The sequence below is a fragment of the Polyodon spathula genome, chromosome 2, assembly GCF_017654505.1.
Source record: "Polyodon spathula isolate WHYD16114869_AA chromosome 2, ASM1765450v1, whole genome shotgun sequence".
Classification (NCBI taxonomy): Eukaryota; Metazoa; Chordata; class Actinopteri; order Acipenseriformes; family Polyodontidae; genus Polyodon; species Polyodon spathula.
The window spans coordinates 27,357,989-27,384,418 of NC_054535.1; the positions used below are offsets into that span (position 1 = coordinate 27,357,989).

Genomic DNA, 26,430 nt, shown 5'->3' on the forward strand with positions numbered 1-26,430 from the left:
GTTTCTCCAATAGTGTGGGGTTTACCAGTTTTGGCTATCCAGTGTGACACAATAAAAGATGCAAAGAGAGGCTTCTCGTTAGTTGTAGCCACCAACTTGAGTACTATTGTCTGGCCCTCTAGCTTTGTCAATAAGTGCCGCAATGATTTTGATGGTTTTAAGCTCTTCTTAGCCAGCTCTTCATCTCAAACTACACACTGTGGCTGTGGCTCTTCTTCAGAACCAAACCAGCTAAAACTGTATTTCAAATATTATTATTATTATTTTTTTTTTTATCATACTTTTGAGTTCTTGGTTTTTTGCTGCTGATGTTTGATCTATTTTACTCCAATCTACTTCTGTTAGTCTCTGTTTCATTCCTTCATAGTTGTCCTTTTTAAAATTGTAAACCTTAGTCATTCTTTAACCTCATGTTTTAGTTATCGTGTCTTTATTTGAAAAGACTAAATCAAGGCATGCCCCCCCAGTTAGAGCCTTGACAAATTGCGTTAGAAAGCAGCCATTTGTTATTTCTACCATTTCAATTTCAGCTATCATGCTCCCCACTGGGTTTTCCCACTAGGACCATACAGACAGCTGGAAATAAATAATCTAAATGCATGGCTGAAATTGTGGTGCACACAGGAAGGCTTCACCTTCCTTGAACATTGGACCACATTCTGCAACAAGGACTATCTATATAGGTGGGATGGACTGCACTTAAGTAAAAAGGGAACCAGTCTATTTGGAGAAAGGATCCCTGAGGAGGTTCAGAAGCATTTAAACTAGAAAGGAAGGTGGGAGAAATCAACAAAAAAACAGAAGGGAGACGACACCAAAGAATGGCGACAACTCAGGTAAGATAGTGTAGCAAAGTGCCCACCCCTGGGTATTTATTTTTGTATGTTTTCCATTATTATTATTATTATTATTATTATTATTATTATTATTATTATTATTATTATTATTATTATTATATTAATATGTATGTTAAATGTTGTTTAAACCGTCTGCTATTTTATATTGTGTTGATTCAGCAGGGAGTGGGTTAACTCCCTCTCCCTGCCTTCACGTGTGGAATGCAGGTAGTCAGGAGATAAATGATCGCCAATTGTCTCATTAGCTCCTGACTACCTGCTGTAAAGAAAAAAAAAAACAATGCAGAATCAATATGGGTCAGAATAAAGAAAAAAAAATCAAAGGGCATAATAATAGGGGCATGCGGTAGACAGCCAAATTCAGATGCAGTGCAAAATAATCTGTTATACAATAAATTTAGAAATGCACGTAGCAAAGGAGAAGCTACAATTGAAGCCCTGCACTTTTGTTGCAAGCTGTTAATAATTTAATAATTGGTGTCTGAATTCAGATAAATGCTTTAGCACTACAGTAGCCAAAACATCCATGTTGGTCAAAATATGTATTTACATATGTAATAATAGGTTACAAGGAGAGTGTAGTGTCCTGCCTAGGCATTAAGGGACCCCTACAAGATGGCAGATTAACAGAAAAAAAGTGGACTTCTTGGATGGTAGAGTGTATATTAAGACAGCTCAGACTTCATGCTCCAGGGAGCTTACTTTGCATTAACTCTCAGGTTTCACCCCAGTTACCAGGGAAACAACCCATGTGCTCAGTTGCTAGGTAGTTTTAGAATGATCACAGCCCCTAGCAACGGCAGCAACATTATGACCAAAGTATACTTTACCTCTGCAGTTGTTACTGTATTTGAAAGACATCTTTCTTCGGGCATAAAATGACAACAGGTAAGCGTGTGTAAAAAAATTATCTTGCCTGAATGAAAGTAACTGGAAAAAATATGTACATGTATCAGGGCTTGTTCATTTTCATTTTATTGTTTGCCTTTTATTGTACATTTCATATAGTTAAATAATTCTGTATTTCACTAATTTTTAAAAATATTTCTTACAGGTGTTTAGGAACTGTGTTGGAGATATAAATATAAATATTATAGCCAAGAGGTTCAGTAAAGAATGTTTAACCTTAGTGCAATTTGCACCATTTCGTTGTTACAAAACTGTTAATCACCATGACTTTGACTATAGTTTGTTACTAGTTTTGTAACATTTTTTATTTATTTATTTATTTATTTTAATACCCCCACTTTCATGTAAATTATTTCTGTACTTAAACTTACAACATGTGAATGTTAAGTATACGTGACTGTAGTCTGAGCTGAACTGACACGTTACATTGAAATACTGTTCAACATCAAATCTTTTAAGTAAATCAGAGAAAGAACCCTTGGGATGAATTTTCTCTGTAATGGAATATATAAAGGAGACGCTCGTCAGTACATCACTATGGATGCCACTTAAACTCTGATAACTTTTTAAATTCAGGATTCACTCCTGCACTAGATGCATTATTTGTGGACTTCACAATAGGGAGATAGCCCCCCCCAAAAAAAGTTATTTACATTGTCTACTGTATTTGACAGCACACTAAATTAAGTCTATTGCAAATATAGGAAACATACATCATGAATCTAATATTTATGACGTAACACTACAAAGAACCTGAGCATGTAGGATTAATATGGATTTTCAAGTGTTTGTCTGTTTCATTCCATGTATGTGTAAAAAAGCAAATCATATCTTTTTTTTTTGTATTATTTTGGCAGTTGATTACAACAGACCATGTCCAAGTTCTAGGTACAGTAATTCATGTTGTCTTTTTGTTAAGCATGCATTGATGTGTGAAGATCCATACGGTCGGTGTATATACCCAAATCACAACATAATCCTATTGGCTGATGTGTATTTATATGTCTACTTGGGATACATTTTACAAATAATATAGTTTGGAGTAAAACATTTAAAAAACATGAATTGTGTAAATAAATAAATTACACAAAACACACACATCATATATATATATATATATATGTCCAACTATATGTATTATATACTAACACACACACATACAGGCACCTCCAAAATTATTGGCACCCTTCAAAAAGACGAGCAAAAAAGGCTGTATAAAATAAACAACACAGGTAATGAACTATATTTTATGCTGATAAATATGGGAAAACTATATTCTTTCATACTAATGCAATTGCTCAGAGAAAACTTTTTTTTTTTTTTCTCAAAAAGATAGGTGTCAAAATTATTGGCACCCCTAAAGATTCTTATAAGTAAAATCAAACAAAATTAAATCAGCATTAACATTCGACTTTTTTAAGTACATCTAAGTCTTAAGGAACTGTATTGTGGCCATCTATGACTTCCTATTTCACTGGGGTATAAAAATGAGGTAACATGCATGTAAAATCCACTTGTCATCCATCACCATGGGGAAAGGTAAAGAACTCACAAATGAAAAGAGACAAATGGTTGTTGACTTTCATAAATCAGGCAATGGGTACCAAAGAAATAGTTAAAAACCTAAATATACCACTTACCACTATTAGGGCAATAATTAAGAAGCTCAAAACCAATGGAACAGTGGTAAATATGCCTGGTAGAGGACGCAAGTGCATCTTGCCCCCACGCACAGTGAGGAAGATGGATAGGGAGGCAAAGAAGAATCCAAGGGCCACAGTTGGAGAATTACAGAACTTGTTGCATCTTGGGGTCACCAAGTCTCTAAATCCACAGTTAGACGCCACCTCCATGCCAATAGCCTGTTTGGAAGGGTTGCCAGAAAAAGCCTTTATTGAGAGCAACCAGCAAATGTAACCGGCTGGAGTTTGCTAAACAGCATTGGCACTTGGATTGGAACCGGGTGATATGGTCAGATGAGACGAAAATAGAGCTCTTTGGCCACACACACCAGCAGTGGGTTTGGCGTCAAAAGAAGGATGCATATGCAGAAAAGAACATCATACCTACTGTAAAATATGGTGGTGGATCTTTGACGTTATGGGCCCCTTGTTAAGGTCAACGGCGTCATGAACAATACCAAGTACCAGGACATTTTAGCCAAAAACCTGGTTACCTCTACCAGGAGGCTGAAACTTGGCCACAAGTAGATCTTCCAGCAAACTAATGATCAAAGCACACATCAAAAATCAACAAGGAAATGGTTGACTACAAAATCAACATTTTGCAATGACCATCTCAGTCTCCAGACTTGAATCCCATTGAAAACCTGTGGTTTGAATTGAAGAGGGCAGTCCATAAGCGCAGACTGAAGGACATCAAGGATCTGGAAAGATTCTGTATGGAGGAATGATCTAAGAATCCTTCCAATGTGTTCTCCAATCTCATAAAAATTATAGAAAAAGGCTCAGTGCTGTTATCATTGAAAGGGGAGGGTGCACAAAGTACTAAAAACAAGTGTGCCAACTTGGAAATAAATTTAAAATTTGAGAAATGTGTAATTTTGGTTGATTCCCTTGAATCATTAATAAAGTACAATATGTTCCACATGTTGGAAAATTACAATATTGCTCATTACCTGTGTTATTTATTTTATACAGCCTTTTTTGTTCATCTTTATCAAGGGTGCCAATAATTTTGGAGGTGCCTGTGTATGTGTTTATATATATATATATATATATATATATATAGATATATATATATATATATATATACACACACACACACACACACACACACACACACACACACACACACACACACATCAGCAGATCTTGAAGATAAGAAGGTCCAAGACCATGTAAGGCCTTATAGGTAATAATAAGAACTTTACAATAATAATAATAATAATAATAATAATAGCATCAGTAATAACACTAACAAATGAGACATCCCTATATATACAGTGGCTTGCGAAAGTATTGACCCCCTTGGCATTTTTCCTATTTTGTTGCCTTACAACCTGGGATTAAAATTGATTTTTATTTGGATTTCATGTAATGGACATACACAAAATAGTCCAAATTTGTGAAGTGAAATGAAAAAAATAACTTGTTTAAAAAAATTCTAAAAAATAAATAACGGAAAAGTGGTGCGTGCATATGTATTCACCCCCTTTGCTATTAAGCCTCTAAATAAGATCTGGTGCAACCATTTACCTTCAGAAGTCACATAATTAGTTAAATAAAGTCCACCTGTGTGCAATCTAAGTGTCACATGATCTCAGTATATATACACCTGTTCTGAAAGGCCCCAGAGTCTGCAACACCACTAAGCAAGGGGCACCACCAAACAAGCTGCACCATGAAGACCAAGGAGCTCTCCAAACAGGTCAGGGACAAAGTTGTGGAGAAGTACAGATCAGGGTTGGGTTATAAAAAAATATCCAAAACTTTGAACATCCCATGGAGCACCATTAAAGCCATTATTAAAAAATGGAAAGAATATGGCACCACAACAAACCTGGCAAGAGAGGGCCGCCCACCAAAACTCACGGACCAGGCAAGGAGGGCATTAATCAGAGAGGCAACCAAGAGACCAAAGATAACCCTAAAGGAGCTGCAAAGCTCCACAGCGGAGATTGGAGTATCTGTCCATAGGACCACTTTAAGCTGTACACTCCACAGAGCTGGGCTTTACGAAGAGTGGCCAGAAAAAAGCCATTGCTTAAAGAAAAAAATAAGCAAACACGTTTGGTGTTCCCAAAACGCATGTGGGAGACTCCCCAAACATATGGAAGAAGGTACTCTGGTCAGATGAGACTAAAATTGAGCTTTTTGGCCATCAAGGAAAACGCTATGTCTGGCACAAACCCAACACCTCTCATCACCCCGAGAACACCATCCCCACAGTGAAGCATGGTGGTGGCAGCATCATGCTGTGGGGATGTTTTTCATCAGCAGGGACTGGGAAACTGGTCAGAATTGAAGGAATGATGGATGGCGCTAAATACAGAGAAATTCTTGAGGGAAACCTGTTTCAGTCTTCCAGAGATTTTAGACTGGGACGGAGGTTCACCTTCCAGCAGGACAATGACCCTAAGCATACTGCTAAAGCAACACTCGAGTGGTTTAAGGGGAAACATTTAAATGTCTTGGAATGGCCTAGTCAAAGCCCAGACCTCAATCCAATTGAGAATCTGTGGTATGACTTAAAGATTGCTGTACACCAACGGAACCCATCCAACTTGAAGGAGCTGGAGCAGTTTTGCCTTGAAGAATGGGCAAAAATCCCAGTGGCTAGATGTGCCAAGCTTATAGATACATACCCCAAGAGACTTGCAGCTGTAATTGCTGCAAAAGGTGGCTCTACAAAGGGGGGTTGGGGGGGGTGAATACTTATGCACGCTCAAGTTTTCTGTTTTTTTGTCTTATTTCTTGTTTGTTTCACAATAAAAAATATTTTGCATCTTCAAAGTGGTAGGCATGTTGTGTAAATCAAATGATACAAACCCCCAAAAAATCAATTTTAATTCCAGGTTGTAAGGTATCAAAATAGGAGAAATGCCAAGGGGGGTCAATACTTTCGCAAGCCACTGTATATATATATATATATATATATATATATATATATATATATATATATATATATATATATATATATATATAAAAACGCATACACTGTTATATAATATAGTAAAGAAAATTAAGTTTATAGATGGAAATGAAATGGCAGAGTTGTAACTAGCTAATATCATCAATTGGATAACCTATCCACACTGCAAGCATTTATGGTTATTCAGTTTGATCTTTGCTCATCAATGGAACTTGAAAAGACTGAAAATGGTTCATGCCAGCTACTCTTAATATAGAACCTTACAAAATGTATATTTTTAAAAAATGGTGGCAGAGTGGTTTACATGTTCTTTGTATGATATATTTTTGACAAAATGGCAAAATTACTTTTGATATTGATGATGTTTGCCTCTGCATTCAAAGCACTGTTTGTTCAAATGTAAAAATATACTTTGTTCCAGGTCCTATTTTGTTTTTAATATGGCTTTAATATCTGTACAGGAAGATGTATATTAGTGCCCATCAGCACCCTTGGTGCTGTGATGCTGTATGTTGAATTTTTAATTTTGGCACCAAGTTATGATAAAATGATTAATGATTGTTTATTAATAGGATTCTAGAACTGGCCAGACCAATAGAATATAAGGAAGCATGGAAAGCAACAAAGCCTTGGTAAGAACTTCTTAGTGATGTTAATGTATATGGAAATGCAAGTATTGGATTGTTTTTCCTGTTTCAACACCAGACAGAAGGATATCTACATCATCAGATGGAAAGCAACACAAATGGATGGAGATGCAGATGGCTCAAATTTATTTACTATAAAGCTATGTCTTAGTTGGTGCTTATCTTGGCGAGAGCCGAGTTCAAATCAGCATGAAGTTTAACATCTACTCTCATGTAATGGAAATCATGTCTGCCTCTGTCCAGCAAAATAAAATAAAATAATAGTAATAGTAATCATCGTCAGTGAAGATTTTGCAGAATGTCAAGGTCATGATGATTAGAAACTGCTGTTGGATGCTGTGTCTTTAACAGTGATTATTTGAAATCAGGATGGTACATTTAAATGTATTTTTACAACATTTGCTGTACATTCAGGAGGAAGCTGGTGTGGGGAAACCAGGAATCAATATGGACTGTCACTATGGCTGCTAAGACTGCAAACCCAACAGAAAGAATTGTATACCTTGCCAAACCCAAGAAAAACCACCATGGGGAATTAGCACAGAACAGGTAATTGGATTTTTAGATTTGTATGAGTTTTCCTTTTTTGTATTATAATTGGCTAAAACGTGTTCCAGTAGTTTCATTGCTGGTCTGTTATGAAAGCAATGTTGTAATTGCAAGCCCCCCCCCCCCACCCCCCCAAAGCACACATCATATTTGAACACCCTAGAGTGTGTTATTATGCTTATAAAATGGCAACTCCAAGCCTACCCCATTCTTATCAAAATGAAATGGTTGTCAAGGTAATCTGGCAGAGAGGTTTTAAACCTTCCAAGCTTGCTCCCTCTATTCTTGCCATTTTATAATTACCGGTATTAACTGAAGGTCAATAATTTGACAATGGTTAAACATTATCAAAGTTTAACCATTGTCAAATAAAGTATGCATGTCAAATATAAATGTTCAGAATGGTTACACATATTACACACATGTTTCAATGCTTAAACCTGTTTAGGTTTTTGGAATATTTGGAATTGTAAGTAGGGGATTTAAATGTTTTTGCATACGGCACAGAACAAGACTTAAATTACTAAATGTGAGGGATAAGTGAAAGCCCACATACAACCACTTATAGCTGTTCATATGTTACAAGCAGATTTAAACTTGTCTTTTGTGTGCACTGTATATATAACATTTAAATAATAAATATAAATCTGTGAATTAGATTGCTACGGAAAAAAAAACAAAAAAAACCTTCAATCGGCAGATACACAACTGCAGTTTATTCCACATAGATATTCTACACCAACAGAACACATTTAAAAAGACCTTGGGAAATGATAGAAAGGTTCAACCTTGCTGTCATCACCATGCCATTACAAATATAGGCACATGATACAGGTTTGTGTTCCATTGAGGATTAGGCATGGATGGTGATTGACTACCCATATTAAGTGGTCTTCAATGGCAGTGGACAATCAAGGCTGAGCCATTGGTGGAATGATGAGAACAAGCATGACATACCATGAGCATTTAATAATAGGAAATTATCCACAGTGTCTGGTAACTATTTGCAAATCCATGGTATACCATATCATCAGTACCAGTGAGTTACTCTATCAGGACCCTATGCAATCAATTGTGTTGTCATTGATGTAATGATGGGGAGAGCTAAGTGCTAGTGGTACAGCTAAGGTTTCCTTGGAATAATACACTGATACTATAATGATATCTTAACAGTGGGTTCTAATCATAATAATATGGAAGACTGTTCTCTTTATTATCATACCTGGTGAGTATAAGAGTCAGTAACCACCAAATTGATTAAACCAGTAGGTTGCAAACAAGTTTTATTTATCTTGTTTCTTATAGTCTTACATCAGGCTTGTTACTTTTGAAATTGCAATTCATTCTTGTTGTGTAAATTAGTAGATTACCTTAAAAGGGAACCAACGTTTATATATCTAATATTCTCTTTGTTCAAAGTGAAAAGTTTTTGCAAAGCTGTGGTCAAGGGTCGTCCATTTGGAAAATTCCTCTGTCTGCTTTAAATTTTGAACCATCTGAGAGATTGAAGAAGCTGGCAAAACCAAAGAGATTCTCTAAGGATTATCAAGAAAACAGGTAAAAAGAGAAACTGGACATTTGTGTCAGGTAACAAAACTACTGCATATTTAACCTTGTGATTCACAAATTATTAAAAAAAAAAGCTGAAATAAAACTGATCTGATGGTTGATCTGAGGCAATAACTGTCTCCCCATAGAATAATCATCAAGGTTGTTTTTGAGGTGTTAACTATTTAGACTAGCAAGAAATTCTGTTGTTTCCAAGTTCATGTGATAAACTCTGCAGACCTGTAAAGAAGTAGGAAAAATAACTCAAAACAGCAGACTGTTAGTGTGGTCCAGGTAAAGATAACTCAAAACAGCAGACTGTTAGTGTGGTCCAGGTAAAGATAACTCAAAACAGCAGACTGTTAGTGTGGTCCAGGTAAAGATAACTCAAAACAGCAGACTGTTAGTGCGGTCCAGGTAAAGATAACTCAAAACAGCAGATTGTTAGTGCGGTCCAGGTAAAGATAACTCAAAACAGCAGATTGTTAGTGCGGTCCAGGTAAAAATAACTACAATTAACAACTGGCCCTGTTTTAGGTATGTCTCTATATATTTTCTTGTACCATGTATTTCCATATACACTGTTTAATTAGTTATGTGTGCACATGTAATGGTTTAAATGAATTTTGTGGCATGTCTATTCTTGGTTCCTACAAGAGGTAATAATATTAATAGGTACTTTTACATAATCTACATGTATATAGTAAATATGGACTGGAGGGGGCTATAGCAGAAAACTATTGACCCGAGGGAAGACTATAAATTAAATTAAATTAAATTCAATCAGCACAAAAGGAGAGGAAGGAGCTCCATGTGACATTCCTGGATTTGGCTAATGCATGTGGTTCAGTGCCACATGAACTTCTTTGGGCAGCATTTGATTTTTTCAGTGTACTGATGACAGTAACAAATTTAGTGAAAGCCTACTTTGGAGATTTGCAATTTAGTTTTTCAACTTTAGAATTCAGCACTACATGCAGCACCTGTGTTGACAACTGGAAGAAAGTAGGCAGCAAAGAAATCCATGGAAGATGCAAAGGCTGCCCTTCGAATTGGTGATATCATTGGCAAGTTCAGCATGGAAAAGGGGATCTTGGTCTTAGTTCAGCTCCATCTACATGGCACAAGGCAATCCCAGCTCAACGGAGGAAGTTGGTAGTTAACAAAGGCAAAAACAGGAGGAGAGGATGAGGTGTGTAAAGGCCATTTCCAAGGCCACGCAGGGAGAATGGATGAGATGGGAGAGTGTGGAACAACGCAAGATCGGCTGTCAAGGACAATGGAACAGAGCAGGATCAGTTTCCTCATCAGATCAATGTATGATGTTCTCCTTATGATCTTTTAGAACCTAAACCTCTGGGTGGGTGAGGATCCCTCATGTCCTTTGTATTCATCATCTGCAACATTAAGGCACATTTTGACAGGATGTAATGTGGGTCTTAGCCAAGGACGGTTTACTTGGCACCACGACCAGGTGTTGCAATGTTTGGCCTTTGCATTGGAAGACAAGTGTAACCTGACCAATAAGGAGCCACCAGTTCCCTCAAAGCATTGCACACAAAAGACAATATTCCTCCACCCAGGAGAGCAATCACCAAGAAAAGGTGTTAAAACCAAGCCTCGCACAGGACAACTGGAAGCTGCTAGAGACTGGAAAATACTCAAGTTTTTGTTGTTGTTTTTTCTTTAATCAATTTTGCTTTTCTGCATGGTTGCTGAACAAGCCAAAAAACAAACTGCTTTTTGACAACCTATATTCACGACAGAGATACTCAGTGCTCAAACAAGAAGGAGACTTGTGAGAGAAAACACAAAGAGGCCAACAGTCACTTTGAAGGAGCTACAGAGTTCAGTGGCTGGAAGTGGAGTAATGGTGCACCAGTCAACCATATCAAGAGCTCTGCATAACACTGGCCTGTATGGGAGGATGGCAAGAAAGAAGCCGTTACTCAAAAAGTACCATCTGAAAGCACATCTGGAGTTTTCCAGAAAGCATGAGAGTGACCCAGCTGTGATGTGTGAAAAGGTTTTGTGGTCAGATGAGACCAAGATAGAGCTTTTTGACAAAAACTCAAAGCACTATGTGTGGCGCAAACCTAACACTGCCCATGCCTCAAGACACACCATCCCTACAGTGAAGTATGGTGGAGACAGCATCATGCTGTGGGGATGCTTCTCATCAGCAGGGTCTGGGCATCTTGTTACAATTGAAGGAAGAATGGATGGTGCAAAATACAGGAAAATACTGCAAGAGAATCTGCTTCAGTCTGCTAAAAAACTGACGCTTGGGAGGAAATTCACCTTTCAGCAGGACAATGATCCCAAGCACAAGGCCAAAGCAACATTGGAGTGGCTCAAGAACAAAAAGGTGAATGTCCTACAGTTGCCCAGTCAAAGTTCTGATCTCAATCCCATTGAGAATCTGTGGCACTATTTTGAAATTGCTGTCCACAAGTGTCGTCCAACCAACCTGAACAACATGGAGCAAATCTGCCAAAAAAGAATGGGCCAAAATCACTCCAACACTGTGTGCAAAGCTGGTACATACTTACCCCAAAAGACTTAAAGCTGTTATTGCAGCGAAAGGAGGCTCTACCAAATATTAATGTTTGGGGGTTGAATACTTATGCAAGCAAGATATTTCAGTTTTTTATTTTTCTTAAAAATATTTCCCAGCATAAAACCAATGTCACCTTACAATAATTGATTTTGAGTTTAAGTGTTTTAAAATAAAATCTCAAACAGAACGAAATTTCAATGCACCATTTGTATTTCGGTAATATGAGAGAATTGGTCAGGGGTCTGAATAGTTTTGCAAGGCACTGTGTATATATATATATATATATATATATATATATATATATATATATATATATATATATATATATATATATATATATATATATATATATAGATATATATATATATATGTTGTCCTTCCTGTGTAACTCATGCAGAATAGCGTAATGGAAAGTTCACTATTTGTAAAAGTGACCTTCCCTCTCTTGAATGCAGGTCTGCATTTGATCTAGGATGTGGTCGTGGCTCCACCATATGGCATATTAGTCCTGCATCCCAGTTCTGTGAAACCTCTCCACGTGTTTTGCAGCTTGCATATCCAAAAATATGTAATTTAGAATTCAAGCACAACAAAGAGGTACATTAATTCATATATTAAAAGTCTAATTAACATAGATAGTAATGTTCAATGCTTATTTTTTTAAATTTTTTTTATGTACTTAGTCTCCTTGTTTACTTCAGGTACATTATAATATAACAACATTATTATACCTATTAAGAGAAAGGAAAACCTGGATTTATCTATGAAGAATAACCCTGAAATGAATCACTATGAATTGATTCTAGTTTGAAAGTAAATCTATTCATATGTTGCCAAGTTTGTATTCATTTTTACACATTGGGCTAAAAATGACAAGCATATATTTTTTCACCAGAGGTGGCAGCATAGCAATAGGGTTTTATATTTTTTTGTGCCCTCAGGTATCCACTTTACTTGAGCCTAGTTCAGAGGTCTCTGGCTGCTTTAGAAGTTCCAAAACAAAATCTCAGAATAGGAAAGCCCTACTGCTCCAAAAATGTCAATTTCTGAAAGAATAAAATTCATTCAGTGTGGGAGTCAAACTTTGTGAGCCTGTTTTGTAACATAAGCCTAAGCATACGTTGGGATAATTACAGTAGCTTTTTTCAATAATTAAACCAAAACATGAATCCATAAAGTTATATTAGATGGACCACCTCATCACATCATAATATTATTATTATTATTATTATTATTATTATTATTATTATTATTATTATTATTATTATTATTATTATTAACATGTTATTCGTTTACAGACAGATTTTGAGAATATATGGTTAAAGATCAGGCCACAGTTCTACACCTTGCAAATGGTACAAGTGTCTCACATTTGCTACATTGACAATGAAAGTAGAGTTAACACGCCATTATTCCTTTTAAAAAATCCCTTAGTCCTCACGTTTTTTAAAAAAATAAGCGTTTACAACAAATTGCTAAGTGCCGCGCCAGTGGTTGTCATTGTATGTTAATGAAGGAATGGTATGATAATATTTCATACAGCCCACGTCATAAGACCATACCAATAATTAAACATGCATAGCATTACAATGGGTGATTACAACAACATTCTACCGCTACTACTAATTAAATGAACACTTTTTTTTTTTAAACTGCATAAGTTAATATGTGGCTTAATTTTTGGTTACTAAGCATTGCGACTATCAGAATCGCTCCACTGTAATATGAAAGACATATATCAGGCACAGTTCTATCACAAAGTATTTCTTATGGATCAAGTATGATACTCAGGATATTTTTGGAGCAGTTTTGGCTTTCCTATTCTATGTTCTTCTGATGTAAAAATACAACAAAGTAGTTTTTTGCACAATTTGGCTGCAGTGTTTAAAAATAAAAAAATAAATAAAAAATCTAGAATCCTCATAAACTTGTAATGTAGATAGGCACCTACCTGAGAGCACTAAAGATACAGGTCTCAATAACGATCCCTGTTGAATAGACATAGCCACTCACAAATCCATGCATATCAAGCATTGATTGATCCTGTTCTGGTACCTGTTTGAATTCTTGTGAGCAGCACATCAGAACAACACTGACATTACATTAAATATGTGTTAACATAACCTGCTGCTACCTTTCAATGGCACCAATGTCCTTTACTGTATATAGACTCTGAAAACTACCCTATCAGTACTGTACAATATATGATTTTAGCATGTTAATATACAAATGTCTATCTTATAAGTGATCAGAAATTAAATTGAATAGTATGATTGTTGTGACAAAGAACAATTGGAATTTAACATGTTAGAGTTGTTAGGAATATTTATTTCAGTTGCTGAAGATAGTGTGTGTTGGGTGTGAAATAACTTTTAAATATAAAAAAAAGCGTAGGTATTTTTTTCTTTTCTTAATAGGTATAGATGAGCAACTGGGGGCGACCACTAAGTAATTTAAATATCAATTTGGGTACTCCCTTATTTTCAGGCTAAACGGTTAATTTGCATATGGCCTCCCCCACTTTTGCAGGTGCACTACATGACTGGGTCAGTACAGAAGTTAACCTGGCCCCTGGTATGGGCTTTGTAAATCAAGCCCATATATCCTATTGTTACAGTGCCAGGCTGTGTAAAAATGAATGAAAACTTTGTAATGTATAAATCAATACATTTACTTTCAAATAGCATCGATTCATACTGATTCCTTTCAAGGTCATTGACCATAGCTTAATGTCCTTTGACTATTTAAACACAATGGCACATAAACTACATACAGTATGTGAACACTTAAATATACTGGTGTGTCCCATTCGGTGTGTAAATAAGCAGAGTCTACTGTGGGATATTATCTCTCTATAATAGCAATGTTCATCAGTTGCTTGTCTTATTCTCATACTTTCAAGGTGGAAACATATATCTCCCTTGGTACAAGAATGGCAACCAGTACTCCAAGACTGGAACACCTGTCACTTCCAAAGATTAAAGAAGACAGTCACCTGTACTTTGATAGGGGTCAACCAGAGCAGCTCATACGTCCAGTAAGAGGACATTATTAAGTGTTTGATTTTAATTATTTATAGAACAGGGGCAAATGCAAGGGCTGTGATGATACTGATAATGATAGAAGGATTACAAAAATGAATTTATCATAAAGAGTCTTTCATCAAATAAACTTTAGTCTTTGGTACATGTTCCAGTTCTGAATAATAAAATAGAAATGTCCTCTATTGATACAGGTCTCAAAACCAGCACGCAAAGCACTGGCTACGTCTCGGATTCTGCAACTAGCTAAACATAAAGAAATTCCTAGTAACTATTTGCCTGAACGAGACGTCGTGTGGGCAATAACTAGTAGTGTTAGAAATTCATCAGCATCACCAAGAACACTGGAACTAGCTAAGCCAATAATGAGGTGAGTACAATAACAAAAGAGAGCGTTCCCAATATAGAAAATATTTTCTGTGGTATGTAGGATAAGATAAACTATTTTCCAATATTATAATAATAAATACATGTAGTTTACAAAGAGGTTAACAAATAAAGCATTCAGACAGTAAACCGTATTAAAATTCCAAGCATTTCTGAGATTTTAATTTCCATTCAAACTAAACTTTTGAAATAATGTCACAAAAGTGTTCCAATTTCAACAGTATGATTGATATGGAGTTGAATATACTGAAGCAGAAATCATATTTGCTTGACCAGATGAATGAAGAAAATCCCATGTTAAATATGTATCTTTTAATATTAAATCTAAAACTAAATTGCCATTTAAAGTAATGTTAATCAAGGGTAATTTTCTTACTTTATATTGTTACTAGCAATATAGAACAAATGGCACTGCACTGTTAACCATTTTATATATGTGCACACAGTACCGACACAAATTCCGAAAACAACTTTCACTTAACATGATTTACAGAACAACTGGGGATCACGATTTTATTTCCCATGTTTCATCACTCAGACCCTTTACTTATTAAGTATCCTGATAGATAATCATCACCTCTTTAAATATATATATATATATATATATATATATATATATATATATATATATATATATATATATATATAAACAATAATATTTTTTTATGAGCATGTTGCATGGTAGTGCAACAGCCCAGATGGTATTGGCAGGGATAGAGACTCAGACACAGAAAGCTGCCAATTTAATGCATCAATGCGCAGTTTTAATAAACAAATAAACAAAAACAACATGGACAAAACACTTCACAAAACACATTTACAAAATAAATGGCACAAGGACCAAAACAAAAGGGTTTTAAAAAACTCATGACAATAAACAAGACAGGACAGCACAGCATGGAATACGAAACATGCAACACAAACCTCCACTTCTATCACCAACATTAATTCCACTCATTCCCCTAGCACCCGTGAACACCTATTTTATACCCCTGTGGCTCTAGCTACATTTCTACTTCTGGCCGTAATATCCCTTGCTCCGGCTGTAGCAACAATGGGCACCCCTGTAGAGGCAACGCTGGCAGCGGAAATGCTGACGGGTGCGAGGCACTCCCGCAGTGACCACACTGGCAGCGGCAATGCTGACAGTGGTGCAGGGCATTCCAGCAGTGACCACACTGGCAGCGGCAATGCTGACAGTGGTGCAGGGCATTCCAGCAGTGACCACGGTGGCAGTGGGGCACTCTGGCATTGCAGTGGCGCTGGAAGCGGCAGTGCTGATTGCAGTGCTTGCTACTCCAATAGTGGCTGTGGCGCTGGCAGCAGCAATGCTGATAGCAGCACAGGGCAATCTGACAGTGGCAGCTGCAGCGCTGGGTACTCCAGATGTGGCGATGTGTCCTCAATGGCCACCTCCCCCTTAAAATCTGAAAAGTCTCTGTCAAAGTCCCAGGCCAAGATCAGGGACTTTAAGGGGCTCATGGGTGACAATGTTGCCAGTAGCCAGGCTGCTACTGGCCATGCTGTCAGCAGACGTGCTGACAGTGGGGCGAATCTATCCTCCTGCTGTATCACTGGCAGTAGAAATGTGCTGACAGCTCCAAGACTGACTCCTTCAGCCAGGGCAATCACAGCTGCTGGAACCCCAGGCAATGCAGAGCAGCAGGCAACCCCAGGTGATGCGGAGCAGCAGGCAACCCCAGGCGATGCGGAGCAGCAGGCAACCCCAGGCAATGCCAGGCAGGCATCCTTGGGCAAAGCGAGGCGGGCATCCTTGGGCGAAGCGAGGCGGGCATCCTTGGTGGAAGCGAGGCACGCATCCTCGAGCGATGACGTGAAGGCATCCTTGGGCGGTGTCGTGCAGGCATCCCCGAGTGATGACTGAGTCAGGACAAGCCGGGGTGCGGGTTTTGGCCCTCTTCTCGGCCACTGCGGCCGGGCGGTTCTTCCCCGTGCTTCTCTCAGCAGCCTATGCAAGGGCTGCTGAGGACCGCCAGCATTTTTTCCTGGTCCTTCTAGTGAAGGGAGAGGCAGCTCCTGCTCCTCTCTCCCTTATGGTGATGGAGGTAGAGGCTGTTCCAGCTCCTCTCCTCGTGATGGTGGGGGAAGTGATAGCAGCAGGCATTCACCCTCTTCTGGTGGAAAGGGACCCAGCAGGCATTCACCCTCTGCTGGTGGAGGTGGCGGAGGCAGAGACAGCTCCTGCTGCTCTGCTCCTGACGGTGGAGGTGGTGGAGGCAGAGGTAGCTCCAGCTGCTCTGCACCTGACAGTGGAGGCGGAGGCAGCTCCTGCTGCTCTGCTCCTGCTGGTGGAGACAGAGGCAGCTCCTGCTGCTCTGCTCCTGCTGGTGGAGGTGGTGAAGTAGAGACAGCATGTAGCTTCTTGGGGTCGGAGGTGGGAGCAGCGTGTAACCTCCTGGCGATGGAGGTGGGAGCTGCGTGTAGTCACCTGGCGACGGAGGTGGGAGCGATGTGTAGTCTACCCTTGTTGCTGGGGACTGGTGCGGCTCTCCCTCACTTGCAGGGGACTGGTGCGGCTCTCCCTCACTTGCAGGGGACTGGTGCAGCTCTCCCTCACTTGCAGGGGACTGGTACAGCTCTCCCTCACTTGCAGGGGACTGGTGCAGCTCTCCCTCACTTGCAAGAGACTTGGTGACTGGTGCGGTTCTCCCTCACTTGCAGGGGACTGGTACAGCTCTCCCTCACTTGCAGGGGACTGGTACAGCTCTCCCTCACTTGCAAGAGACTGGTGCGGTTCTCCCTCACTTGCAGGGGACTGGTGCAGCTCTCCCTCACTTGCAAGAGACTGGTGCGGTTCTCCCTCACTTGCAGGGGACTGGTGCAGCTCTCCCTCACTTGCAGGGGAATGTAATTTTTTGTGTGAAGCTGAGAAAGAAAATGAGTAGACACTAACACAACAGGGTGGATGAATGCTATACAAAGGAAGTATGGTGCTGGTCCTTCCAGCACTCGTAGCAATTGATATTATCGTTTATATACTTAACATTTCTCCTCTCTCTCTCTCTCTCTCTCTCTCTCTCTCTCTCTCTCTCTCTCTCTCTCTCTCTCTCTCTCTCTCTCTTAAACTTCCAGAGAATACCATTTTATTTTGCATGGATGTAAAATCCCTGTAGCCCAGTGTTCCCAGGCATGACACTTGAGAAGCATGTAAAGAAGCACTGGAGTAGATAAGAACATGATACCTACAGAAGAAATATTAAATATGATCAAGATCATTTTAGAAAATAGTTATTTTACATTTGGAAATAGAAGTTACAAACAGAATGATGACACACAATAGGCAGTTTGCAAGTATTTATATGGGCAAATGGGAGGAAATGTTATTGAGTAAACTAGACCAGAAACTATTAGAACACGTCAGATATGTGGATTAGATATTTGGAATATGGACACATGGAGAAGAAACTCTTGTAGCTTCATAAAGTAGCAAATTATATCCACCCTAACATTTCAGTGGATTTAACGTGGACAAAATCAGAAATTAAGTTCTTAGGCACCTTGGTTAAACTTGATTAAGGATCTGTTAAAATATATCTTTACTCAATATGCCTTCATATGTCATCTGCATATCTTATCTATACTAAAAGAGCAATTTCTAAATGACTGTGTATAAGGATAAAACAAATATGTTCTTATGAAAATGACTACAAAAAAAACAGAGAAAGGAATTGAAAATAAATATTAAGAAAAGAGGATATAAAGAACAAATTATTGAGAGAGAATTGAGAAAAGTTGACAAACTCAACAGGAATGAACTTGATTATAAGAAAAGCGAAGAGAGGGTTAAGAGAGTACCATTAATAATGACATATTCTAAACTATTACCCAACATTTCAAAAATATTTTGGAAGCATTTAAGTATACATCATAATTCAGAAAAAATGAAAAAAATATTTCTGAAAGCACCAATCGTAGCTTTTAGAACGAATGCAAATATGACTGACATTTTAGTCCACATTGAAACCTGTAAAAGCACATGTAAAGTGTGCAAATATATTGGTAAAGATAAAAGTGAAATTGTAAGTAAAGAAAGTATGTATTCAGTCTTCAGCTGCCACACCCACAGCACCCCTGGTTCCAGCGCTGGCCTGTGTTAAACATACCGAAATGTTGGGAGGTTGGATCTTTGAGCAAATATATATATGTATGTGTGTTGTTTGTGTGTGTTACAGGCAAACCCCAAAACTGGGCGATTCACAAATTGCTCGGTCATCACACAGACCTTTCATTTTATGTTTTCAGTGGGCATCTTTCATTTTATGTTTTCAGGGGACAGAGACAGAGCTAAAACTATCACTGAGATTAAAGATCTTGTTTGACCCGTCTACCTGAGTAGTATCATTTACTCACTCACTCATGTCATTCATAAAAACTACAGAGGAAGGCCGGTTTCAGAAAATAAGCATATATTTAAAATGTATTTTTCATTGATGACATAACTATATAAAATATTTAATGTGATTTATAAGACTCATTTATTTTATACAAATTATTAAAATCTAGATATGTATTACATACTTAACTTACACTCTCAGTCACTCCACTGATGCTCTCCAACTCTTAGATCGCTTGTCATAAACACTGTCAAAAGTGAATCAGCTAATCATTCATGTTCCACCCAGTAACTGCATCCATCTCTCTGATTGGACAGTTCAGTACAACTCCTTTAAGGTCTGCCTGTCCCTCAGAAAAGGAATGAAAGAACAGAGGGAGTGATACCTGAGAAGCAGTGGGCAGACCACGGTTTGCCCGGTCAAAGTCCGAAATAAGTTATTTTAATTTTTATTGAGAGCTTTGCCCAAAGTAAGTGGGCAATCTGTGAATTGCTCAAAGTTAGCAGGCAATCCGCGAATTTCCCGCATTTCGTGGTTTGCCCGTAACATACATACATACATACATACATAAATACATAATATATATATATATATATATATATATATATATATATATATATATATATATATATATATATATATATATATATATATATATATATATAAGTAATTGTAACATATTCAATGTATTATTTCTTAGACAACCTATGGACATGCTTCAATATGACACAGAGGCCTTTAAAGTAAAAGAAGTAGCCAAGAAATCAATGTGCACACAGAGGATCAAAGAACTTGCAGAACCGATTCAACGATGACCTGGATGTAGTACTGTGTAATAACAGAAGGAAGTAAATTCTGATTGGGTAATCTTAAAAAAAAAAAAAAAAAAACTGTGGATTTCTTTGTTTTTTATCTATACATTTATATGTTTGGTTGCCTCAGTTCTGTCGTGTTATACAGTAGAGTTTTGTCACAAGAGCATTGACAGCTCAAATGTACTGTGAGGCTAAAACCTAATATAACAACAGTTACAAAATATGTGAAGCCTTTATAAATCATGTGGAAACCAAGTTTACTATTTAAAGTCGTTCTTGAATAAATCGTATGTCAGGAGGTTTTGACAGTTGTACACAGACCTGTAAGTCCTCTCATGGAGTAAATGCAGTGCTCTGATCATAAACACATGATTTATACATTCATAATTAAACTGAGGATGGAATTGGGATAGCATTTGTGTTTGTGGTGTTTTAAAACTTGAATGAATCTGTGACTCTAGATTACCCCAGTTCTACATCTTAAAGTGAGGCTTTGCTTTCATTGAGTTATTTAAAATCTATACTGCATTTAACGTTCATGATTTTAGGACAACATCTTGGGTCAGAAAACTAGAAACATAACTGTGGCTGTGACCAAAGAACGCAAAATAAGAATCCTTGGTTTAGCAGCAAACAGCTGGAATCAATAGGGCAGGGTGACAATAAAGGGATGAGATGAAGGGTGGGGTAAAGTTATAATCCTCTTGTTAAGAAAGAGGGGATTGAGATATTGCAGTGGATAGGAGAGTTTTTTTTTAGCCAAGCTCAATTACTATTATAACAATACTTTCCACCATGTAGCCAGGTTCACACACACAGGTGGTCATGCAACAACAACAGTATACAATAACATGTATTTATTTAACCCAAGGACCGAGGACGTCACCCCAGGAAGGGGCCTATTGGCAGCTCTGATATAAAGAGCTCAGTGAATACCTACCTAAGGCAAGCATATACCATAAGTATGTTGGTGATCGTCTTCGAATTGGAAGGGAATGGAACATTGCATAACAAATAATATTATTTTTTCAGATGGCCTCAACAGTCGATTATGTTTGATTATTGGGACCTCACTTAAACTGCACTGTTTCAGATATGGGGCAAAATTGACTGCATTATTTTAGCCATCAAACTTTTTACTGCCAGATAGAATAAGGAAAAAGGAATACATGTTGGTTGTCTATCTTCTTCATTGCTGTGATTCCTGGTACAACTTGACTTGGCTAGATAGAGGACGGAATGGTGGTTCCAGATTTAGCCGCATGTTGGTGGAGGTGGTGGTCAAAGGAAACGTAAATCTTATGTGACTACTGTACAGAATTTATAATACAGGTTTTGGGTCAGATGATTGGAGGAGTTTATTGAAAGCAGGGCTTGCCAAGCTTTAATACAAGTAGGGGGCATCACCTTGCTGGGCACATAAGTCATGGTATGCAGATAAGAAATTGAAAATGCAGATAAGAAAATCAAAAGGGAACTGGAATTTACAAAACAACACATCATGGTACAGCTCTTAAAAAGTTTCACATTCCTCAGCACAGCACCATCTATAGAAAGAGTCTTTTGTGGTAAGTTTAGGGAACCATATATTTGTATTGTTCAAAAAAGGACAAAGCACTCTAATTATCTACAGAAAACCTGTTTTATGTGAGCTATGAGTTAATATCATGCATGGCTGTGGAAACATACTATAAAGACCAATAGAGGCATTTTCCTTCAGTCAGGCAAGCAGCTCTTTAGTGAGCGGAAAACCTTTATCAAATACAGCATTTGTATTAAACATTTAAAACCATGGTACAAAGTTGAAGTGATCCTTAGTAACAATGTCACAGTTTGAAGTGGTGCAGTAAATATCTGAAGAATGTTTCACAAGATTTGGGCATTGATGGGCCCGCTATACTGTATTATTGTGCACTGAAACTGAAACCTGTGTTTTTAATAGCATAATCTACAGTACATAACACTGTTTTCATTTAGACCACACCAGTGCATTGTGCATGATAACACAAAGATAACTTGCAGAAAGATCTGTGCATATATTGCAGATCTGTTGACTTGACCCCAAAATGTGTACTTGCAGAAGTCATCAGAATTTATTAGTTAATTCTAAAATACAATAAAATACAAGGTCAGACCTGTTGTGGAGTGGATATCAGCTTGCATTCTACAGTACCATATATGCTGTTCTATATATATAACTGCAATGCTTTCATTTAAACAAGGTTATGAAAATCAATACTGCAATTTAGTCTTGTGTATTTCTATCTGTACAAATATTTCAAAAGGCCAGAAAATAATACTTTAATTTAATTTTAGTATTTACGGGGCAGGCTGTTTTAGAATGTTATATATTGTTATTATATTATTTACAAACAAATCTATGAATGATTACATACAGTAGATCTGTATGTACACAACATTGAAATGATTTGCACTCTGTATATACAGGGCCTGGACAAAACAACAGAAACACCTGGGCGGCACTTATTCTATGTGATGGGAGAACATGTGACTATTCCTCCATGATGACCACTTCTGATTCTTTCAGGGAAGTTGTGGGTGGAAATACATTGCAAAGACTATAGAGTCGTCACTTTTAAGACTGCTTCTGTTAAACATAAAAAAATTGACCAATGACGACTATCAGTCTTGTATCTGTCAGATCTTCTGTCTTGCCCATTGTAACTGAAAATGACTTGCAACAGTGATATAGTTTTTAAATTACACAAGGCAAATGTGGGATGCCATTTAAATTGAAAAATAATCAGTAGATTGTGGAATAGCCCATTTACACAATGTTACAATGTTAACAAAATGCTTTGCTTTGCCATTGCATAACCGTTCACTGTAGACTAAAATGTGCAGGTTTTAAAGTTTTAGCGAACATGTATTTTCATTTTTAAACATCGGGTACTGCACTAATTTAAATCTTTGTTTGCAAGCCATGCTTTTTAGACTGTCTTGCACTACCTGTGTCATTTCACCTGGAGGGTGAAATTATCCCCACCCCTTCATTGGCTTTTTTTCCTATCAATAACCAGACAGCTGCTTCCCCTATTGACAGACTTGCTTTCAGCCAGTAAAATGATTTAACTGAGAATGCAGTGCTGGGGCAAACTAACCAAGGAAGTAAAGCAGTTGGCAAAACTGAGAACTTCGTTTAACCTAGTATAGTACCAGATGTCATGTTTTTAAAAAACAATTTTGCAATAACACACGTTTCTTTCTAATCTATACCTTATGGACCTGTGTAGCTAATGGCAGTGCAAAACAGGTAGGATTTATGGAATTATTTTGTTAGCTACAGTTACTTTTATCAACAGGTTTTTCAAATCCCTATCAGTCATGTTAAATGTATTGACTGTGTCTATAAAAGCTTAGGAAGGTCGTGTTACTCTTATGTTTCCATTGTCAAAATATAATGCATTTGTGTAGTTGTAGAGTGTTATATATTTTTTCTGGGAGCAAGTGTCTTCAATCAACACTGCCTAGACTACTTAAGGTCTAATACAGTAACCATCAAACTAACTGTTCTCATTTTCACATACCTCAGCAGCAGCATTGTGACATTGTAGGCTAAGGTAGGTCATTACAATCAAATGTGTTTTAATCAGTGTAATTTAAGAAGTCTTATACATTTTTTATAGAGCTTCAAAAGCTGAGCTTTGTCTGGGAGTTTTATTGAACCATGACACAGCATTAATCCACAAAATGAACACAGACTTTTAAACATACATGTATTATGCACTTTATTATTTGATCAAACTGCAGTTTGTAAATAACATTATATACACTATTTCCTAAGATATAATAATAAGGTTAAAAATTATCTGGCTTTTTAAATATCAAATTCACATTCGGAAATAACCTTAGATTTATTAATAGAAGAAGAAGTAAAAAATATATGAATTATCATCATTTTGCAATGATAATTCAATAGTTTAAGGGTGGTTAACATTTCCTTAAAAGGAAGTTGGTATCCAAGCTATAACTAATCTTTGACAGATCCACACATGGCAGGTAGGCCTTCTGATGTTCTCCATTTTGAATAGCGAAGTTTGAACCACTTCTAAAAGAAAAAAAAACAAAAGAAAAAAACAGACGTTCAATAACAGGCTAAACGAAAGGCTTTGATTGGTTAGGTGGCCACTAAAGTATAATGCTCTTTCAGTGTATCACGTCTGGGTCACGGTTACTTCATTGGTGTATGGAGTGTGTCCTGCGTCTCAAGGGGAGAAGATTGATTATTTTATAAAATACTATATATAACCTTCACACAGGTTTTCTGACTCTATCTATATTTTTTTGTTACTCTAGCACTATATTACATGTTCATAAGACTCGTTTATCCAGCCTACGACATGCAGCTGGGTTACAAACAACCAAAAAGAGGCTGGAATACATAGCTGTGGCAGGCTGGCGAGTGGATAGAGGCCCAGAGACAGACTGCAGTTCAAAAAAATAACTATTTTATTATAAACACAAAATGAAAGGGCACAAGGGCCAAAACAAAGCAATTTAAACACCAAAAAGATAAAACGCAAAACTTACAAAAATAACAGTTTCCAGGCTGGGCAATGCCTTCACTGGATTCAAGTTTTCTACACAACCAAAAAAACCAACCTGCTTCCTCAGCTCCCTCTCTCCAAATGAGAAGCAGAGGCCTCCTTTTATATCAGGTGGCTGGGCGCTGATTGATCGTTAATCAACCTAATCAACTAATCAACCCCAGCCACCTGAACATAATAAACCCAGGCAGGTAGGGGAAGTTAACCCCATCCCTGCCAATTTAAAGGGCAGAGCTTTGCTCTGCCACAATAGCCTATGTCAGTTACTACTGAACTTGGTATTACGGTATTACATATCTGTTTTTTTTCTAGTTTCGCATGCAATTTGTTGGAACCTGTGACAGGAGGGGTTGGATAAATGAGTGCTGACTACAGCTATTATATACCAAATGTTGTAATGCGTGTCAGAGATACCATTTGCAAAACAAATTAAGTCCTGTGAGAGGCAGCACATTAACACAAAACTGTGTGCTACATATCAATGTGTAAGAGCTGTGCTTGTAGGTGAAGGTGAATATATGCCTAAAGAAGCAGACAGATGCTCCAGAGTTGCAACAAGTCAGACACATGCACACCATTTACATGTAGCCATGTCCTGGTTTCTTTCCTTGCTTCCAAATACAGTTTTCTCCATCTTACCCTCATACTTCTGCCTGACTCCCTCTCTTGCTCTTTCCTTCTCTTTCAGCTGCTCCAACTCTACTCTGTTCTATGCTTGCAACACGAGAGATGGAGATATGCTCACAAGAGGGGAATGAGTTAAATTAAAAACCTGAAAGGCACAGTACACCTTTAAGTAGAGGTTCATTACAACAGGTGTTTACAGCTTTTTGGCTGATATCTGTATTAGAAAGACCAACCATTCTGGCTAAAATTGCCACAATGATAACCAGTTGACCATTAAAGAGACGTAACACCACAAACGTATTCATTATAATATTTATTTTAAAAGCAAAAATGAAAATACGTTTTGATATTGGGGCAGGCTGCACTTTTATTCACAAAGGAAATAATTCCTGCAAAGCAATCATTCATTGCTTCAATTGTCCAGTTACTTGTGAATACCATCACACTTTTTAAAATCACTTTTAATCATATTACCTTCAACATGTTAGTACCTTTTAAAAGCAGCAATATGTCATTTTGTGCAGGAGGAGTAGCTGTATTAAATTAATACGACTGTAAAACTAGTTTAATTGGTTAGTTGTGGGTGGCGGGAGGTTTTGGGTGGGGCTTAGGACTAGCAGTTTTATCATTTGGTGTTGATACAAAGTTAGCAGTAGAACAACTAATATGTTCTGTTTAACCCTGGGTTAGAGCCTTGGAATTAGAATCAAGCAATGTCTCATCTGTAAAGCCCAGTATGGAGAAAAGCATACAATTCCTATTCTATTGTCTCTGCTCTAATTATTTCTTTCATTGCTGAGCGAGCAAAACAAATTTTGATTTTGTGGTATTTTTTATGCATATGAGAATGGAATTCATTTTATTTTGAACTCTCTAGCTTTAAACATTAAATATTTAAGCCCTTGTTTTTAAACTCATACAGTAGTTGTGAATGGCAAAACCTAGTGTTATCA

The 26,430-nt window shown here is 37.5% G+C and overlaps 2 protein-coding genes across 3 annotated transcripts in view; one reads left to right on the plus strand and one right to left on the minus strand.

The window, feature by feature from the left end:
• The first annotated feature begins 1,659 nt into the window (after window positions 1–1,659).
• On the plus strand, window positions 1,660–20,692 carry LOC121327822 (testicular haploid expressed gene protein-like). The gene is made up of 8 exons (XM_041272049.1): window positions 1,660–1,745; window positions 6,953–7,012; window positions 7,442–7,576; window positions 8,996–9,133; window positions 12,140–12,281; window positions 14,587–14,721; window positions 14,920–15,095; window positions 20,168–20,692. The coding sequence occupies exons 3-8, from the start codon at window positions 7,488–7,490 to the stop codon at window positions 20,280–20,282; spliced, it is 795 nt and encodes a 264-aa protein (XP_041127983.1). The 5' UTR covers window positions 1,660–1,745; window positions 6,953–7,012; window positions 7,442–7,487; the 3' UTR covers window positions 20,283–20,692.
• A 3,330-nt stretch (window positions 20,693–24,022) lies between these two features.
• hopx (HOP homeobox) overlaps window positions 24,023–26,430 on the minus strand; it is a 3,730-nt gene continuing 1,322 nt past the window's right edge. The window contains exon 3 of one of the 2 annotated variants that reach the window (XM_041272073.1): window positions 24,023–24,351. In XM_041272073.1, the coding sequence (XP_041128007.1) occupies window positions 24,274–24,351 (78 nt within the window). In that variant the 3' untranslated portion in view covers window positions 24,023–24,273. The remainder of the gene's footprint in view (window positions 24,352–26,430) is intronic. The other variant, XM_041272063.1, reaches the window with a different exon arrangement.